The sequence below is a fragment of the Falco cherrug genome, chromosome 6 (genome assembly GCF_023634085.1).
Source record: "Falco cherrug isolate bFalChe1 chromosome 6, bFalChe1.pri, whole genome shotgun sequence".
In the NCBI taxonomy this organism is placed as follows: domain Eukaryota; kingdom Metazoa; phylum Chordata; class Aves; order Falconiformes; family Falconidae; genus Falco; species Falco cherrug.
In genome coordinates, this window is record NC_073702.1 from 27762335 (window position 1) to 27778245 (window position 15911).

General features: G+C 41.7%; 1 protein-coding gene across 3 annotated transcripts in view; it reads right to left on the reverse strand.

The window, feature by feature from the left end:
- KIDINS220 (kinase D interacting substrate 220) overlaps nt 1-12424 on the reverse strand; it is an 80732-nt gene extending 68308 nt beyond the window's left edge. For all 3 annotated transcript variants that reach the window (XM_055713765.1, XM_055713764.1, XM_055713763.1), the window contains exons 1-2: nt 12269-12424; nt 4962-5111 (exon numbers count right to left, since the gene is read on the reverse strand). In XM_055713765.1, coding sequence (XP_055569740.1) covers nt 4962-5069 — 108 coding nt within the window. In that variant the 5' untranslated portion in view covers nt 5070-5111; nt 12269-12424. The remainder of the gene's footprint in view (nt 1-4961; nt 5112-12268) is intronic.
- Between the last annotated feature and the right edge of the window lie 3487 nt (nt 12425-15911).

Below are 15911 nucleotides of genomic sequence, written 5' to 3' on the forward strand. Positions count from 1 at the left end.
CTCTTTATATATATATATTTTGAACAAAATAATTAAAAAAAAATTAAGTCACAGAAATGCACTGATTCTTTCAAAAAAGCTTTCCAGCCTATGAGCTACTCCCTAACCAGACTTCACAGAATCTTCCCCACGACATTATGGATGACAAACAGTATTACTTGTGACACGATATAACTTAATATCTAACAGTGTAATTTTTTTACAGGAAGAAATTATGCTCTCGTATAAGTTTATATTGTTATAACCATACACTGTATACATTCAAAATGGTATCCCTGCATAGTTCCTAAGGTATATTTTGTATCAACAAGCAGCTGTATTTAGGTCTGGACACAAAAAAAACCCCTAAAATGCTCAAAAAATCAAGAGGAAGGAAAATACTATTTTCTAGAAGATAATAGCTCTCCAGAGGAGAGAACAGTCATAACTTTTGCTCCTTAAGAAGAGTTCTTTATTTGCAAATGAATATTTTGGGAATACAAATGCCAAGTGATTTGGGAAATCACGCCCAACCAATCTGACTGCCTTCTGTGATAGTATCATTGGCTCGGTGGATGAAGAGCTGAGACACTGCTGAGCCCACCTCTAACAAGGATTTAGGCACTGTCTCCCAGAACATCCACACAGACAAACTACTGAAGAACGGACTAGATAAATGGACAGTGAGGTGGACTGAAACTGGTTCAGCTGTTGGGCTCAGAGGGTTGTGATCAGCAGCACAACATCCAGCTGGAGGCCAGTCACTAGTGCAGTACCACAGGGGTCAATACTGTGGCCCTTCATTAATGACCCGGGCAATGGGACAGAGTGCACCCTCAGCACATTTGCAGCCAGTACAAGACTGGGAGGAGTGCCTGATGCACCAGGTGCTTGTGCTGCCATCCAGAGGGACCTTGACAGGCTGGAGAAACGGGCAGACAGGAGCCTCACTGTACTGAATGTAAGTGTCCAGGCTTTGGAGCTGGGGGAGCTGCACAGAGCCTCTGTGAAAAGACGCTGGGCCTGCCCTGTGCTGGACGCAGCAAATTCCGCTCAGGACACAGGACTAGGTAACCTCCAGAGGTCCCTTCCAAACAGTGCTCAGCAATACACAATAAAATCCCTATTTTAGCATGAGCATTCTTCTTATCTCCTTCTGAACAGTTACTATTGTTATCATTGTGATTGTTGTCTTCCACAGGTGGGTAACAGAAACTGAACAAAAGTATCTCTGGTCAAGAGGATGTTGTGGGTAAGGAAAGGATCCCCTCCTGTAAGACGTGTCATACAGTTGTAGACTAGGCTCTGGTATTCTTAGCCGGATGTAAAACTTTTCTATAGGGGTACTAAAAACATCCTTCCCTTTTTGCTAGGAGATTCTCCAATACAGTTTCAATGTTTTAGCAAATAATGGAGATTTGCACCAACACAGAAACAATCCCTGTGACACCTAGATTAAGTATCAAAAGTTGCCCAGGAGTCTAGACACTCCACAACAACTACATGCTTATATTTCTCACAAGTATATCTGTACATCACAGCCAAGTGATGGCCATGCTGTTGAGAGGAATTACCAGCAGAGGGAACAAGCTACTCCTCAGATACACATGAACCTCACCACCTGGCATGCAGTAAACACTCTGAAACAAAAATTCTCCCATCTCAATTACCTCAGCATATCCAAATTATAAAGAGGCACACCTGTATCTTTTTAGGGAAACCATTCAGCAGTGTTACCTTACAGATTAGCTCTCTCGCAGTCCATGAGAGAATGGAAGATTCAGAATTGAAGATGCATAAAGTACTTCAGTATCAAAAGCAGAGAAGCAGAAAGAAAGACACATCAAAGGAAACTGAAGGCTGTTAGGATCAAAGTGTATCAGACAAGGCAAGCATCTATCATTAGCTGTTAAGTAATCTATGTATCTGGTGTCAGAGAAGAATGCACACAGGGAAAAGGATGTGCAGGGAGAAGGCAGAGAGACTGAGACTTGTTCCACTTAACTGCAACTGCTGGTGTAAATCCAAAAAAACCATCCATATGCAAACTGACTGGAACATCCCAATGTTTCCAGCAACTGATCACAGCCAAGATATAAAGGGTTGGTAACAATGTGGGTGATCCTACCATTGGACAAGTCACTACAGCCTGGGAGGTCCTGCCACTAGCAAACCTTGGCTTGTCAGAAGTCTTTTTAGATCTACTCCACTGACATTCTCATTTTGGTATTTTGTTTTTACCCAAGAAGAAAAGACATCTTGGCAGGTCCAGAACTGGAAACAGAATTTGCACTCAATGCCACTGAACTCCAGTGAAGAGCTACCACTTAAAAAAAACTCTTATCATTGATACATACAAACAGTTGTTGTCCCTGGGTTTAACACTGATGCAAACCATACATGTCTCCAGAAATTGCCTTCTCCAATGCAATATATCAGAAGACTGAAAAAATTCGGTATCAGGGAAATGATCTCTGCAAAAAAGGCAGTTACTGAAACCCAGGAGTGCACTTAGTCCCATCAAAAAGAGAAGTAAAATTTAGAAAAGGTGGTGAAGGCAGTGACACTGCTGAGATAAAGTCAACACAGACTATCCATCTAATTTTGGCCATGCTGTTGAGAGGAATTACCAGCAGAGGGAACAAGCTACTCCTCAGATACACATGAACCTCACCACCTGGCATGCAGTAAACACTCTGAAACAAAAATTCTCCCATCTCAATTACCTCAGCATATGCACATGCACAGCATGAAATAAATGTGTCGACAATGAGAGAAAACTGTCTTAATTGAAGCCAGAACTGATAACTACAGTAAGGCTAAATTCTGTACATTGGTTTCACAATTGCATGATGCTTTTTGGTTTTGAGTGGTATATGCCATTCGACTTCTTTCCAAAAATATTCCTGCCATCTTATGCAAATTTAAAAAAACAACGCAGCAGAACAAAACATGCATTTTCGAAGACTTAAAAAAAAATAAAAAAAATCAGAAAGCCGCTCTTCCATGCACTGTAAGGTATGTATAAAAACTGCCTAGACTGTTAGACTCAGTGGGTAATTGCCAACTGTTCACAGTAACGGATGCTCGTCTGGGAGGGTTTGATTTGGGGCTAACACTGTAGCATCTTCATCAACATAAACCATGAAACAGAAAGCGCTCTAATCAAGTTTACAGACTGCCCCAAGCTATGGAGAGCAGCTGATATGCCTGCAGTTCAGAGAAAAGGCCTGACAACCCCTCTGCAGTTCAACAAAGGCAAATGCAGAGAGACTGGATCAGACTGACCACAGGCAACAGTACTGGCTAGGGACGCCTGCCTGGGGAGCCACACTGCAGAACCAGGCATGGGGTCCCAATGGACAAGAGGGCCACAAGTCAGCAGTGTGCCCCTGCAGCAACAAAGGCAACTCAAATACTGGGGTGCATTAACAAGACCACTGCTAGCCCTCTACTCAACACTGGTGAGGCTGAATCCAGAACACAATGCCCCATTTTGGGCTCCCAACAACAGAGAGATTGACAAACTGCAGAGTCCAGCAATGGGGTCACTCAGATGGTTATGAGACTGGAACACAAGACATGCAAGCAGAAACTAAGAGCTGGATTTGTTCAGTCTGGAAAAGGGAAGAGTAAGGGGGCATTAACATCAGTCTTACCCGACTTAGAAGGGGAATCTTCGGAGACAAAGGCAGATTCTTCTCAAGGGACACACAAGAAGACAAGAAGCAACAGCCACAAGATGCAGCAAAGGATATTCCAATACAACGTAAGGAAAGGAAAATCTTTTTAAACAAAGACTGGTTAAGCACTGGAGAATTGCCCAGAGAGGCTGCAGGTTCTCCAAGCTTTTAGGGACTTTCAAATTTTGCCTGTTAAGTCCCTGAGCAACCTGATATAACAATGAAGTTAGTCCTGCAATTTGGAGGAGACTGAATACAATGACCTCCAGAGGTCCCTCCTATCCTGAATCTTTCTGCAAATCTGATTCTCTGAATATCCTATGTTAAGTTGACAAGGTTCCAGATCTACAACACTATTTAGAAAATCAGAACAAAAATAAAATTTTATGATACAAGTTGCACATCCAGATGAAAGAAAAGTCCAAATGCTTACAAATCAGAAAAACTACACAGAAGATGAAACAAATTAATTAAATCATCTAAACTTATTTGTAAAATACACAGAAGACTTAATAGTACATAAAGATAACCTGAATTTTAAACATTGTGCAAAACAATGTAAACAGTCACTAGCAACAGACATTTGCATGAATCAAACCTCCCAAGAAACTCTCAGGAATCTTTAGCGCAGCATACTGAAACCACAGCACCGCAGCACATTTGCTTAAATTGGTGGTGGCAATATGCTCAAATCAGACACTAACAATTATTGCACTATCACAGGATTCTGAATAATCCATATTTAAACTCTCTACTGTGTATCAAGACTTCCCGCATAATCCCAGTAAAGTCATTTAATCCTCCTGGTTACATCTAGACTTAACTTTTTGGATACAGGTCTTTTCATCCAGGTGAGCATCTGCTCAAAGTAAATTACAAAGATGCTTCTATTTGGATCATATAACAAAGTTTCTCTTGCCTGGAAACCAGGATGTGGTGGAAGAGTTGTTACTATCCCGGGTTTCACCCCAAAGTGGACGGGGCAAGAACGCACATGCAGCTGGATCTGCGAACTAAGGAACAATTCCTAGTTGTGGAAATACAGGTATAATCTTCATTCACAACGTAAGGATGGAGCTGCATTTTCCAGCTCAGAAGAACACTCAGAAAACAAATGCAATGAAAGATGTTGAGATGTTGAAAGAGACTGAACACTCTGTGCAAAGGTAAGCAATCATTTGAAAATAAAACTGAAATTTTGTACATTAAATAACCAGTGTGATCTCACTAATTACTCATTCTGCAACTAATAACTAATAAGCTGCAATATGAAACTGAACTTTCAAAAAATCATCTTACCTCATTCCTCTCATCTACATCCCTGCATTTCTCAAGAAGTGCTTTCAGAGCAGGAACATTTCCTTCTTCTACGTAGGTCAACAGACTCTGACTCATTAGACTTGCCATCTTCGCACAGTATTTAAAATGCTTCTGTAACAAAGCTTACCTCTATTTCAGGAAAGGAAAAAAAAAAAAATTTAAGTAAAGGCTAAGAGAGTTACCTTTGACATTAGAAACCATGAATTGTACATGCCAATAAGTTATTGGTTGGCTAGAAATACCCATCATTCTCCTCATCAAAACGCTGTAGAGACAATTGCAGTGAAACACACTATATTTCAATGAAAACTCAATTGCTTACTCTTTTGAGTTCTTGGAAAATTACAGAATTTATTCTAATTCTTAGGTATTGTCTACATATGTAATTTGAATGGAATGCATAGTAGTCTTCATTTGCATATTTTTTCTACATATATAACATTATAGGAATACTGTAAATGTTACATACTTTACATGTGCTTAGTTATTTACAATATAACCCTTGTCTTCTATGTACATAAGCAGAATATTGACACTATTCAGCACTATGAAATACAGCAATAATATCTAAATTGCAGCCATATGGAAGTCTGAGAAACACCGTTTATTAAATCAGTTATCACCAATTTTATCCAGAAATGCTTGCATGTGGCACATTGTTAACTTGCTAGTCAAACTTAACATAGCTTCTGTCAACTGATTACATGTTTTTAACCTCCAGTATCCAAGACAGGAAAGCTTTTTCTTGCTGAATGCAGACAATTAAGAACCATTAAAGACTTCCTAAAAAGCTGTTGGCTAGTAAGCTCAGAGAACCAGCAGTATTACTGTGCCAAATTTATATGCATACAGCTCCAGAAGCTAAATTATTCACTGCACCTAAATTAAGTTTCACTGGATGCAGAGAAGTCTTAGGCTAAATTTAAGACTCCACCCTTCCCACTGCCACCTTTCTCCTCACCAGTAGATGACATGAGTTACGGTCTCTCTGGCTTTTTTTTTGTGTGTTATAGCAATGTAACAGCAGAGGAAAAACTCCAGTTTAGTGCTAGCTAAAGCCTACTGGTTAGGCTATTCTCTACCAGGCAGAAGCCAAAGACCAATCGCTTTCCCATGCAAATGTTCTAACTTTTATTCTCACAGAAAAGCAGCCAGTGACTTTTTCTGCACTCCCAACCGAAATGGAACTTTAGGAAAAAAGAAATGAAAGGAAGCCAGCAGGAACTTCACAATGTTTAGCGTGGAGAAGTTAGCTTAGATTTAGCTGTTTGAATGGAACAATCTACTTCAGCTTTAGACTGCTTACATAGACCATAACAGTATTGCGCCAACCTTTCTCCTTTAGCAAGTAAACATAGACAAACACGCTGCTGTCAGGATGTTAGACACAACCTGAGCCCACTTGCAGCACCACAGCCATCAGATGACTCGCATATGGAAATGCCTTGCACATAAAAATGCCGGCAAAGAAGCCAACACACCCAGTTCAGTTGCCAGCAGCTCTGGGTACATGTAGAAGAACTTTAGGAACACACGAATGCTTAACAACAAAATGAACCATACATTTTAGGCATGCAAACAGAAGAGCATGAGAGGAAGAAGAGAGGAAAAGGTTGGACTGTGATTCCCACTGTTAAATTTGGGCTTAAAATCCAGGTTGCAGCTTAAAGGATAAATTCCAAATAGGATTTCGGCACCTGGACTCTCCATGCTCTGAATGTCCACATACCATGCAAAAATGCACAAAGCTAATCATATCATTCAGACATTATTTAAAACTCAAACCTAGAATCAGTTCAAAAAATATCTAGATTTGACATACAAAGGCCAGCAAGTTTTACTGGGCACTGCACAAACAGCCAGTCTCTACCACAAGGAAGTTATAAATAAACTAAGAATACAAAAAGTCTGTAATGTTTACTGCATAGTTAAAAGTACTGTCATGCAAAGGGGGGTGAACAACAGTGGTGTCACATAACTGTCTTTATTTTTTTTTTCAGTAGAATGAAGAGCTAATTGAGAGGTTGCAAACTTTAAAAATCCTAAACTATGCCAAAAATGAAAGGTTGAAAAGGAACAGTGACTGTAGTGACTCAGTGCCCACACACAGGCTCCTACTGCTATTTCAGATACAAAACCACCAGAAAAGTCAGCATCTTGCCTGGCATTCAGCTGCCAGTCCAGAACAGTCCACCTCCTTTATGGCCTGCACCAGTATCTTACAGCCCTATGCAGATGTCTCTGATATTCTCCAGCGCCTAGAACATTGTTTAGATATTCACATGCAGGCATGTGAATTCCTCCCATACATTTTTACATATTTTGACAGAAATTCATGAAATATGACTTGCCACTAGCTCCACTGCTACCACATTTTCTGATTTCCCTGTGCAGCATCCCACCTTCTCTCCTGTAGCTGTACCTTAAACCCCCATGCTATGTTCCATACCAAATACTAAACTGAAAAGATTTAATATCACCAGCAAAACATGACAATGTTTCACCAAGTGATTTACGCTATGCAGTTGCTATCAAAATTTCACCAATTAATTCCGAGCTAGTGAGAAAAAGTATTTGGCCTTGCTTCCTCCTCAAAGATTTTTCCCTTGATTTTCCCTACTGTGATATTTCAAAAGGGCAGACGCAGCCCCGCTGCACTACAGATCTGTATCCTGCTTCACAAATCATTACTTGAACTCCCAGTTATCACGACAGCACAGCTTCTACCTTTATATAGATCTGAATCCTTATAGAGGCAACTCAAACCTTTGCCTAACAGCGAAATAGCTGATGCCAATGACACATCCAGAGCTGCATTAACTCCATGTTAATATTACTTTTAAAAATGATAGAAGTTTTGTAGGGCTGAAGCACCTCCAAGCATATTAATATTCTTTGTCCCCTATGCTTCACTGGCACATATCCCCTTCTCAGAATTGATATTTTATACCTATTTTATTAAAAAAAGAACAAAATCGGATATTATGAATTTCATATCCTTGTGCTTCCACTTGCCATTGTTCAGGCGAGCTTCTCGGAGCATCCAAAAGATTAGTATCATTGGAGGGCTTTAGGAAAGCACTGTTTATAGAGTCAGCAACAGAAATTTCCATTTAAAATGCAACCTGAATTCACCAGGTTAATCTATGTGTTAGTATTGTTCTCATCCTTTAATAAACCCAGCAAAATAAAGAAAGAAAAAAAGAAAAAAGACAAAAAAAACCCCACCACCGTACCAACAAAATATATGTAAACAAGGTTGGTGGTATGATTTTTGGAAGCATTCCCCCAAGAACAATAAACATACCCGAAAATAGGCTGAAGTTCATTCATGATGTTTTCATTCATGACACCAAGCCAATATAAATTAGAGCACAGACAGAGTCCGCCTTTTTAGTAAGTAAGATTTATGTTATGAAAATTAAGCACCCAAAGTCCATATGGGTGCTGGACACTAAAATTTCTTCCAATACTTAAGACTTCTTTTAAATTATCATAAATGCTTTGAACTGAGACTGAGGCACAGTCTCTATCTAGGTAAGTAACTCTGTTCTGGCCCCTCCAATGGAAAAAGCTCCTGAAATACATATTCATACCCTTCTCAGAACAAAGAACCCTAGAACAAAAACACCTCAGTAGCATATCCTTTACCAAAATAAAGGACGAGAACTTAATCCCTGCCAAATTTCATTAAGTCTAGTGGAAAATCAAGAGCCCATCTGGAAACTGATCCCCTTTCCTGTAAGGATTAATGCTGGGGTGTTTTTTTCCTCCCACCAAAGTGAGCTGATTCCCAGCCCATGAACCAGCTCTTTATTCACAATCCAAACTTCCAAGCTTGAAAAAATCTCACAATGCCCCCAGGCACCAAATCCTGGTATTTTATAAGACTAACAACACGCCAAGAACTATGAAAAGATATTCTAAGAGCACAAATGCTCAGGTGAAGGTAATGTTTGCACAAGGATTAACCTGTTTTTGTAAGGCACTCACATCCTCAGCTGAAGCAGACATTATCGTTATCACTGTTTTGGAAGGACTGCAAAAATTTGCTGATTTACAAGAATTTAGTTTCTCTCAGCTACTCCAATACTGACAACAGAGGTTCTGATAACTCAAATCTGCAGATACTTAATGTACTCTCAGAATCTTGTATCAGCTTCTAACTACGTGAGAAAATTATTATTACGCTAAAATTTTCCAAATATCACCATCTTTTTCATAGCTCTCACCCATAATTTTTTTACTGCGTGAGCTGTGCTTACTGATGAATATCAAAACCAGTCAACAAACACTAGCCTTATTGAGAAGACTTTCTTTTCTTGTTTTGTTTTTAATAAAGATTGTAGTGACTTACATAAAATTCATACTTTTCATCATACAATGCAGAAATTGTCACCTTCTTTTTAACATGTTTCCTTCTATTTCCAGACACAAAAGCTACCTTCCCAACATGCAGTACTGTGGCAGATCTTTCAGTTAACTGTAAAAGAAAGTAATTACAGTGCCGCTGAAATCTGGGCATGTACAAATCAGATACCGAACCATGCAGTATGTCACTCTTAAGAACTGGAAATGCCACATTTCCAAAACAGAATTTAAAGAAGTATGGAATACAGAAGAAATGTAGATATAAAATTTATTATAAAAGACTAACAGAAATAAATTTCATATTCTCAAACATTTTTATACTTCATGATGGCATAAAGAACTCAAAAACATGTTGGAACATCACCTTTGCTCACGCTGCAGAGAATGTTGCTAATACAAACATTACCTATCCTTGATGACACCGTATCATAAACACTTGCTAATGGACATACTTCATAAGCATTAAGAGATCACAAGTCAGGCATTATGTGAAGAAGTAAATATTTTTTAACTATTCTTTCTATAGGGACTGAGTCAACCAGGATTCTGTTTAAAGAACAAATTTTCAAAACAGTTGAAGTGAGTCTCTAAAATACTAATTTCTGGTATTCACTGGCAGAAAGAAATAACATCTATATGTTATATTTATGTTATATAAATAAAATCTAAGTTTCCATAAATAGTCTATACCCACAGCTCTCCTCCAGTCCCTGAAGCTCCAGTATGACTAATGACCTTATGCCAGTTTTCGTCTTTTCCTTATTTATCTGGAAACATTTATTCTTCTTCTCTTAGCGACACTCCTGTTATCCAGATGAGAAACATTTTAATACATTACCCTATTTGTTTGTTACTTCACATTAAAGAACAAACAGCATAATTAGAAAATATTAAAAGACACAAAAAGGTAACTGAAGATACACATGCAGACTTTGTTATTTTGAAACCCTTAACCAACAGAACTAAAAAAAGTTTGCGCAAAAGGAGGTCCCTATGGTTGTAACTGTTATCACAGTACACAGTAAGAAATACAGGAAACTGGAGATACATAAGTAATTCTTTTCCACCTTAGGCACTTTAGGCAACAATTGTTTCAAAATATTGTAGTGAGAGGGCTTTTTAAAAATGTTTTTTAAAACAAAACAACCTAGACTGGGGATTACATCCGAAAGACTGGAAAAATGCAAATATGTATTTAAACAAGGAGTCACCATTATCATCTGACAGCAACTATCAGATACATCCATGTTCTATCCTAGTTAAAAAGACGAATTAAAAGAAGGGGGTTGTGAATTATCTGACCACAGGATTTAAACCTTATCAGAGAAACTAATGTACCTTTAAAATGGCATTTAAATATGGTCAATGAGCAATACGGTATTGCTAAGAATATCTGAATTCTAAGACAAAATTCAATTCCTGTACACAGGAATACAAAAAGCTCAGTTTGACAAAACACTATTTCAGCTTTCAAATACTTCAAATAAAAGAAAGTAAATAGAAACAGATGCCAATATTAAGTTTTCCAAGAAATTATACCAATATAAACCAATTCTGTTAAAACCTGTATAAAACACACACAAGCATTGCAAGAAAGTCTACAACATCATCTTACACAATACTGTAAAGCCAACGTGTTTCTGTGATCATAAAATCACAGATTTTGTTTGTTAGTCACAGATACAAACCCTTTGAAAGAAAACCTAACTTTTAGAGTATTTCACCTAAGAAAAAAGTCAGTTGTGTAATGGAGATCTTCGTTAATAAGATCTTTAAATTTTTAAGGTCACATTTTATAAGATGTAGTTGCATAGGATTTCAAGTAGATGTGAGTTTCTTATTAACCAAGTTACTCTGAATAACCACCACTGCAGAACAGAGAATAAATGCCTATCCAGCAGACAAACACACATATTCCCTTACACATTATAACCTGATTAAAACCCCCTCCTTTTTAGCTTTCCACTTCTTTACTATTTGATGGGGGGGTGCGATGGGTTGTCAGGTAATCCCATAATTCAAACACTTTTCCAGAATTATTGTATTATTTCTCCTGTCAGAAGTTACAGATAGGAAATCTCATTTCCCAACCAATTTTTTAAGCATACGTGAGAAGTAGCAAAGCCCTATTCTGAAGACGTTTTGCTACTCAAGTTCTTCAGCGGTGCCCAGTGACAGCAGCAGAGGCAAGGGGCTCCTGAATGGCAGGAGGAGCTGTCCGGGCACCAGGGGACACTTTGTCAGGGTGAGGGTGACCCAGCACCGGCACAGGTTGCCCACAGGGAGGCTGTGGCGGCTCTCTCCCTGGAGACACACAGAAGCTGGCTGGACGTGGCCCTGCCACAGCAGGGGGTAGGACAGGTGACCTGCGGGGGTCCCTCGCAGCCTCAATCGTTCCGTGATTCTTCACCTCGGAAACAGGTGCCAAACTTCGCTAACGGGTCGGGCTCGTACCCGTCTTTCCAAATTAACAAAGGGAGAAAAAAACGGCGCACGAGGCGGCGCTGACAGCGGCACCGGGCCGTGCCCGCGGCACCCCACGGGCCGTTTCACCGCCGGGAAGCCGCCCCCGCCCCCCAGCGCCCCGTCCGCCGGTCGCACACGGCGCTGCCGCCGCCCCGGGGCCGGCCAGGGTGGAGCGGCCCGGGCACCGTCGCTCCCGCCCCTCGGCCCTCCGGCCCAGCCCGGCCTCGGGCGGGAGGGGGCCGTGCCCACAAGCCCACCGTTGCCCCCTCCAGCCCCCGGGCCCCGCCACCGTGAGGGGGCGGCAGCGGTGGGGGACGGGCGGCAGCGGCGGGGGACCCGCGGCCGCCCTTTGTTTGGCAGCCGGGAGCGCCCCCTCCCCCGTGCCCTTCCCCCGTCCTTCCGCGCCCGGCCCGCGCCGCCCCGTTCTCCGCCTTCCTGTGGCCACTCACCCCGCGGTCGGACGGACTCGGCCCCTGCGGGCGGCTCCCCGGGCCCAGCCGGAGGCTGACAAGGTGGCGGCGACCCCGAGCGCTCCTCACGTTCCCCCGGCAGCAGCGGCCATCTTACCTCCCTCCGCCCGCTCCGCGCCGGTCACGTGGGCTGGGGGGCGGCCCCGCCCAGCGCCGTGAGGGAGGGCGGCCATCGCCCGGACCCGCTCAGCGCCCAGCGCGGGGGCGGCTGGCCGGGGGGCGCCGCGCAGGCACCGAGAGCCTCGCGTTAGACAGCCCCGCGGGGCCGGCGCGCTAGTAACCGCATAGAAGCCGCTAATAACGGGGACCCAAACAAAAAACCCTGCCCGGGAGCCCTGGCGGCAGCGAGTCATCCGCGCCGCGGCGGGAAGGGCGGGAGCGGGCGGTGCCTGAGGGGGCTGCGCGGAGCCGGGCACCCCTCCCCGCAGCGGCGGCATCGCTCCGCAGAGCACCTGGCAGTGACCCGCAGGCTGCTTTCTGAAAGAAAACGGGGGAGAAATAAGGTTTTGTTAACGGCTGCCGCCTGACAGATGGGCCAACGAAAGCTGGTTCTCAAACCGAAGGTGAGGATGGCTGTGGTGAAGGTGGGGAAGGGGAAAAAAAAAAAGATACAAATAAAAGAAATAAATCTCACCTCACCCCAAACTTTGAGATCCACCAGCTTCTCCCAGACCTCTCCCGCAGCCCAGCTGCCCGGGCAGCTTCCCGGCTAGTTTCAATATTCACCTCATGGCCTGGGCTGGGCTGTATGTGGCCAGGGCATCACAGTGCCCATTCCAACATGTTTTGCAGTTCTTCAATCTGCACTTTCTGTGATAAAAATGCATCCAGTGACTGCTAAAGGTCACTTCCATCTTCAGCACAGTCCAAACCCATGACAATAGAATTCATTTGGATAACGGGATGACAGATAATGCTCTCTAATGACTGCAGCAATAAAGTCTCCAAAAGAGATCACTGAACCTAGCTTAAACCCAGGATGGCAAGAAACCAGCAAGGGGAAAGGAGCATAGCCCCCATCTGCCTGCTTATTTCGAACATTACCGATTCCCAAGGGTCAAAGCGTTAATTTAAAATCTTTACAAAACTGAGATCTTCCATCTCTCTAGAGGGCCATGACTGTGAGCCTCTGAAAGAAACATCTGACAGTGCTTCCTGTATATTCCCAAATACTTAAAACCAGAAAGCACACTGCAAATGCTTTTGCCCACTTTAAGCCTGATTTCTCCTAAGAAATTCTTCACACCCAGATAGACTAAAGACAGAAGTCATTAATACAAAGCAAAAGAGCAAGCTATGAAAACCAAAAGCTAAATCCACTTAGATCTTGCACTGAAACACAGATTCAGCTGAAAAACTGGGACAAATGAAGGAGATAAAGCACATTCTTCTTACTTACATAATAGAAGTCCAATGTGAACAGATGGAGGACGAATGAACCCTCAGGCTGAAAAGTGCTCACTCTGTACCACCTGAATGTATGCATAAAGGCCAATGCACAAGGATGAGTGGTCCTAATGTTTCAAGCATTCATGTAATCTTATGTGCATAAAAGAAGTTAGTCTGATAAAACTACTTATTTTAGTCTCTTAAGATTTTATGGATTTTCAAATATTACTTTTTTAAAGTTTACATGAAAATGCGTACTAATCCCTCAATTAATGATCTCATCAGCCAAATCCTTATTCCAGTATTACAGCATTTCCACCCATCAGGTGTTAACTGTGTTCTCACACCACAGTATCTCCTTCCCTCCTACGTATGAAGGAATTGTACACACACTAGGCATACAGAAGCAGAGAAGGCAGACTTTTCTGTATGGCTCTTCTCTTTCTTCCCCTTTTGCTACACATCAGTCCAACTCCTGATATTCTTGCACTCTTCTATTTGTACCCTACGCACGCTTACACTAGGAACGCTTTCCCTCCAGTGATTAATTCACATAGACAATGAAATATGGTCCCACTGAAAAGTCAAAACTGGAATCTAATAGCGTTAGGATTTCACACAAAGCAGTCCATTTCTCATCAAATACCTTTTGTTGTTAAGGCATATAATTAACAGTTGTCCCCAAAAACTTTTGTCATATCATTAATATTGTTTAAGTGACACTGAGGTCTGAGTAGAAATCTTCCAGTGTATAGAAATACTTGATTTTTATGATACTTTTTTAAAAGGTAATAGATTTTGATGTTTGTAAACTGCTGCAGCACAGCATATAATCTGACAAAAAATTTCTTCCAAGCAATTTTCTCTTTCCAGCTATTACATCTCCTATAGGATTTCACAGAATGGTTATGTTTGGAAGAGGCCTTTGGAGGCCCCTTCTTTGCAGCAAGGGCATGCTGATGGCTTATGTTCAGCATGGTGACCACCAGGACCCCAACATCCTTCTTTGCAAAGCTGCTTTCCAGCTGGGTGGCTACCAGCACATGCTGGTGCATGAGATTACCCCTCTCCAGTTGCAGGACTTTTCATTTCCCCTTGTTGAACTTCATGAGGTTCGTGTCAGCCCATTTCTCCAGCCCTCTGGGTAGCCTCATGACCTTCTGGTGTATTAACCACACCTCCCAGTTTGGTGTCACCAGCAAACTCGCTGAGTGTTTGCCCAGCCTCATCATCCAGACCATTAGTGAAGATGCTGAAGAGGACTGGATCCAGTAACAACACAGAATACACTGCTAGTTACTGGCCTCCAACTCATTTGTGCCACTGATCACCACCCTCTGGGCCTGGCCATTCAGCCGGTTTCCAATCCACTTTGCTGTCCGCTCATCCAGCCCATACATCAACAGGTTCTCAATGAGGATCTTACAGGTGGCAGTGTCAAAAGCCTTAATGAAGTCCAGGTACACAATACTCACTGCTCTCCCCCCTTGTCTACCAAGACAGTTGTTTCATCACAGAAATGTACTGAGTTGGTCAAGTATAACTTCCTCATGGTGAATCCATGCTGACTCTTTCCAATCACCTTCTTGTTCTTCAAGTGCCTGGAACCTGTTTCCAGGATTAGCTGATATTCAGTACTCCAAAAATCATGGATAAAGCTTAGCAACACTCACAAAAAAACCCCCACCAAACCAAAAACCCAAAATAAAGACACCACAACAAAACACCTAACCCAAAAAAACATTAAATGCATTTTCCAAGTAATTCTTAATCTTTTTGTTTAGCCTCCCTCATAATACATATACAATTTTTCATCTTCTGATTTTTAAACTGAAAATTTTAACAGACAGATTAAATAAACTTGCCTCAGGCACAAAACAGCCCCACTATTTCAGATTTCAATATCTACCCAATATAAATAAAAAATATTGCTGTGCTTTCATTTATTAATAAGCTTATTATTCTAATTACTATAATACTTAAAACTGTTTTCTTTCCTTCCTCCCATTTCTTCAACTTAAATTGATCAAAATCATGACCATGTAACAAGCATATTTTTGCTGTCTGACAAAAGCATTAATATAAGAAGAGGCTGTTATGGAGTCTAATACATGGACAGCCATGTTAATCATTGTGTAACAACCCAGATGGTAAAGTAGGCAATGGAGGGCAAACCAGGAGGATTTGACACAAAGACCACCGTATTTCAAAAAGGAAAGCTGGCATGGAATTC